Raw genomic sequence first — 1,165 nt, forward strand, 5'->3', positions numbered from 1 at the left:
TGCTGTCCCTGTCCCTGGGAGTGTTTGATGGCGGGGGGGGGGGAACAGTGTAGAGGGAGCTTTACTCTGTATCTAACCCCATGCTGTCCCTGTCCCTGGGAGTGTTTGATGGGGGTTAGTGTAGAGGAAGCTTTACTCTGTATCTAACCCCGTGCTGTCCCTGTCCCTGGGAGTGTTTGATGGGGGGGGGGACAGTGTAGAGGGAGCTTTACTCTGTATCTAGCCCCATGCTGTCTTTGTCCCTGGGAGTGTTTGATGGGGGGATCAGTGTAGAGGGAGCTTTACTCTTTATCTAGCCCCGTGCTGTCCCTGTCCCTGGGAGTGTTTGATGAGGGGATCAGTATAGAGGGAGCTTTACTCTGTACCTAATCCCGTGCTGTCCCTGTCCCTGGGAGTGTTTGATGGGGAGACAGTGTAGAGGGAGCTTTACTCTGTACCTAATCCCGTGCTGTCCCTGTCCCTGGGAGTGTTTGATGGGGGGATCAGTGTAGAGGGAGCTTCACTCTGTACCTAACCCCGTGCTGTCCCTGTCCCTGGGAGTGTTTGATGGGGGGGGGGACAGTGTAGAAGGAGCTTCACTCTGTACCTAACCCCATGCTGTCCCTGTCCCTGGGAGTGTTTGATGAGGGGATCAGTGTAGAGGGAGCTTCACTCTGTACCTAACCCCGTGCTGTCCCTGTCCCTGTGACTGTTTGATGGGGGACAGTGTAGAGGGAGCTTTACTCTGTACCTAACCCCGTGCTGTCCCTGTCCCTGGGAGTGTCTGATGGGGGGATCAGTGTAGAGGGAGCTTCACTCTGTACCTAACCCCGTGCTGTCCCTGTCCCTGGGAGTGTCTGATGGGGGGATCAGTGTCGAGGGAGCTTCACTCTGTACCTAACCCCGTGCTGTCCCTGGTGATAACGCCCCTAAACCGTTGTTCCTCACTGTTTTACAGGGGCGCCCAGGCCCAGGGCCCGGTTTCTGTGCTGACGATGAGCTCTTTGAAATGTGGGGGGAGCTGGTCTGACCTCTGCAGCCTGCAGTCTCCGAACGCAGCATGAATACTGAGCCGGGCTCTCTGTGAGCCGCCTGCAATCTCCTGCCTGAGCGTGCAAGCCCTCGCCCCCAGCCCACGCCTGCCAGCCCCGGCTCCACCCTGTCGTGCCAGTGTTCCCCCACGACC

The 1,165-nt window shown here is 57.9% G+C and overlaps 1 protein-coding gene across 1 annotated transcript in view; it reads left to right on the forward strand.

Annotated features, from left to right (window-relative positions):
• Positions 1 to 1,165, forward strand: part of nphs1 (NPHS1 adhesion molecule, nephrin) — a 137,143-nt gene extending 135,978 nt beyond the window's left edge. Inside the window, exon 30 of the mRNA XM_059641264.1 lies at positions 938 to 1,165. Within this exon, the coding sequence (XP_059497247.1) occupies positions 938 to 1,009 (72 nt within the window). The 3' untranslated portion in view covers positions 1,010 to 1,165. The remainder of the gene's footprint in view (positions 1 to 937) is intronic.

This window comes from Stegostoma tigrinum, chromosome 41 (assembly GCF_030684315.1).
Source record: "Stegostoma tigrinum isolate sSteTig4 chromosome 41, sSteTig4.hap1, whole genome shotgun sequence".
Lineage (NCBI taxonomy): Eukaryota > Metazoa > Chordata > Chondrichthyes > Orectolobiformes > Stegostomatidae > Stegostoma > Stegostoma tigrinum.